A 3126-nucleotide genomic window follows, 5' to 3' on the forward strand; every position below is an offset into this window, starting at 1 on the left:
GGAGTTTTCTTTTTATTAAAATTACCTGGCTCACCAGCAGAGGCAAGAAAGCGAAGACAAGATAATTTCTTAGGCTGTTAAAAATGACTTAGCCCGGTGGGCCCCGCGTTCCGAGGGGGTGTCCTGCGGGCCGGGGCGGGTCCCGCCGCCCCCGCGGGCTCCGGTGCGTCAGGGGCGCGTCAGGCGGGGCGGGCTCCGCGCGGGCGGCGGCGGCGGCGCCGGGCGGCGGGCGGCGCGCACCGGGCCTCCTGCTTCTCGCTCCGAGGCTGCGGGACGGACGCTCCCGAGAACTCTCTCGCCCGCGGCCGGCCGCGCTCGGACGGCGCTCGCCGGCGGCCCGGCGGTGCCAGCATGTCCGCCGCCGTGGCGTGCCTGGACTACTTCGCCGCTGAGTGCTTGGTGTCCATGTCCGCGGGCGCCGTGGTTCACCGCCGCCCGCCGGACCCCGAGGGCGCGGGCGGAGCCGCCGGCTCGGAGGTGGGTGCGGCGCCGCCGGAGTCCGCTCTGCCGGGTCCGGGGCCACCGGGACCCGCGTCTGTCCCCCCGCTCCCCCAGGTCCCCGCCCCCAGCCCCGGCGCGGGCGGCGCCGCGCCCCACCTGCTGGCTGCAAGCGTCTTGGCTGACTTGCGCGGCGGCTCTGGGGAGGGCTTCGGGGAGAACTCGGGGGAAGCTCTGCGCGCCTCGTCCGGCTCCTCCGGCACGACCCGGTGCTCCGGCCCGACCCTGGGCTCAGAGCCGGCCCCGGCCAACAGCGCGGCGGAGATCTCCGGACCCGCGCACTCATCCGGCGCGCTCGCGGTCCCCGGAGCGCCGGCCGTCCCCGGAGCGCCTGCGGTCCCCGGGGCGGTCCCCGGCGCGGCCCCTGGGGCCAGCCCCGCCCCCGCCACGGGTCCGGTGCCCCGTCGGAGGCCGGTTACACCTGCTGCCAAGCGCCACCGCTGCCCCTTTCCGGGCTGCAACAAAGCCTATTACAAGTCGTCGCATCTGAAGTCCCACCAGCGCACCCACACGGGTGAGCGCCCTTTCTCCTGCGACTGGCTCGACTGCGACAAGAAGTTCACGCGCTCCGACGAGCTGGCCCGCCACTACAGGACGCACACGGGCGAGAAGCGCTTCTCCTGTCCCCTCTGCCCCAAGCAGTTCTCCCGGAGCGACCATCTGACCAAGCACGCTCGCCGTCACCCAGCCTATCATCCCGACATGATCGAGTACCGCGGGCGCCGTCGCACTCCCCGCGTCGACTCGCAACCCACCGGCATGGTGGACAGCTCCAGCTCCGTCCCCGGCCAGGCGCCCAGCCTCACCAGCTGCCTGTCTGACAGTCATTGCTGTTAGTTGTCCCCGCAAGGACGATCCCCCAGGCCGTTGCCCCTGCCTTTTCTTTGCCCAACCCTCTTTTCCCAGAGTCATTAGACCAAGGCACAGACTGGTTCCTCCGCTTCGAGGGTCGGTCCAGGCAGGCACGTTGGACCCTGGGGAGGGACTGGGGGCCCGAAAATAGCAGGAATTCTTACGACACGTATATCAACCTAAAAAGGAGGGTTGCCTCAAGACAGCCCCCTGGAACTGGTGAGAAGGGATGAACCCTGGTACTCTCCAGAGTCCTGAAGATTCTCCCTCCCCCTGGAACCAGAGATGTGAAACTGGAATTCTCAGGTGCCTGAGGAGCTCCCAGTCTCAAAGGACTCTGGTGTCTTACCCACCCACCAGGGCGGACCTTGGAGAGGGTGGCAGGGGTGGCAGTCTTGGAAATGTCCAGGACTGGGATGGTGAGAGGCCTTTGGAAACAGAAATGATTTCTATTTCTGTAAATAGCAATGTTTACTAATTTATTTTTAGTATCTTTTAAACAGGGATCCCAGGTTGATGGGAGGTTGATGTCCTCCACTCCCCAATTGCCCCAGCTACCTCTGCTAGGAGAGGCCATGTAAGAGTCCATGTGAATGTATGGCTGGGAGATGCTTCTTGGTGTCTGGGGAGTCGTGTGAGTCTGTTTGCAGGACCTGTTGCATGGTTTGGAACCCTGCACTTGTGTGGTAGCCTTTCTTCCCATTTGGATTCCTACTTGGGGAGGGGAACTTCCTGGCTCACTCTCACAGTGAGATTGGTTTAAAATTTTGTAAACAACCACAAAAGCACCAGAAATGAAAGAGTGGTCCAGGCTAGTTCCCGTTTCACCCTCTGGTGAGTTTGGGTGAGATAGGTCCAAAACAAGACCTTTCAGGACCATTGTTAACATTCAGGGAAATAGGGGCATGTGGTTCCAGCTGCCCAGTCCAAGTAATCTCAGGTGTGGTAGATTCTGTTCATTTCTTAGTGGCTAATGAGGGGTTTATTTCCCTTGGGAGCTGTGCATTTTTGTTTTTGCAGCAAATGAGTTGATGGTTTTGGGAGGGGAAGATGTGAGTGGCTTTCTCCAAAGATCTGGTTGCCCTGGATTTGGGGAAGGACTAGCAAGGTAAAAATTATTATCAAATAAGAGGACCCTTCTCCCTTTACCTTGAAGTCCCTCCAAGTTCCACCCTCAGGACCCCTCTGCCCCAGTGCAGGAATCAAGCATCAGCAGTATTTATTTTTCTATATGTATCTCTGCTGCTATGAATGAAGTTGTCGGCCACTCTGCTTATGTATGTGTGAATGTGTATACATGTGACCCTTTTACTAGAGATGGGGCTGAAAGGAATTTCTTACTCTGGTATGGTCCCTGCGGCCCCCTCCTGAATATCTTGTAGTAGTCCATCAATCCCATTTGTGGAGGGTGCCATAATCTCAAAGGACCATAACAGGCATCTAGATAAACAAACTGCTTTCCCCTGTTTTGCAGATGAAGACACGGAAGCCTAGAAAAGTTTAAAGTCTCATGCTGAGTTGCTGGCAAAAGCCATGACTAGAACTTAGGTATTTGGCTTTCTAAGTGACTCTTTCCCTCAGGCTTGGTTACCTCACCTCCTCTCTCTCTGGGCCCTTAGTCAAAGGACACCACTCTCCCTTCCTGCCACCAGTATTCCCTCCCTCCCTCCCTAATCCCTATTACTTCTAAGTTCCTTCAAATGTCCAGTCCCTGCTGAACTCTTTGCCTGTTGTGTTTAACCCCAAAGCCCTTTTCCCAGTAGGTTGAGTCCATTC

General features: G+C 59.1%; 1 protein-coding gene across 1 annotated transcript; it reads left to right on the forward strand.

The window, feature by feature from the left end:
- Positions 1 to 351: 351 nt before the first annotated feature.
- On the forward strand, positions 352 to 1335 carry KLF14 (Kruppel like factor 14). The gene has a single exon (XM_040644540.1). The coding sequence runs from the start codon at positions 352 to 354 to the stop codon at positions 1333 to 1335; it is 984 nt and encodes a 327-aa protein (XP_040500474.1).
- The last annotated feature ends 1791 nt before the right edge of the window (positions 1336 to 3126 follow it).

Source organism: Ursus maritimus, unplaced genomic scaffold, assembly GCF_017311325.1.
Source record: "Ursus maritimus isolate PB19 unplaced genomic scaffold, ASM1731132v1 scaffold_3, whole genome shotgun sequence".
Lineage (NCBI taxonomy): Eukaryota > Metazoa > Chordata > Mammalia > Carnivora > Ursidae > Ursus > Ursus maritimus.

What these genes read in the sequence shown, in the direction of transcription:
- KLF14 (XM_040644540.1), top strand. Translation starts at nt 352, where the DNA reads ATGTCCGCCGCCGTGGCGTGCCTGGACTACTTCGCCGCTGAGTGCTTG.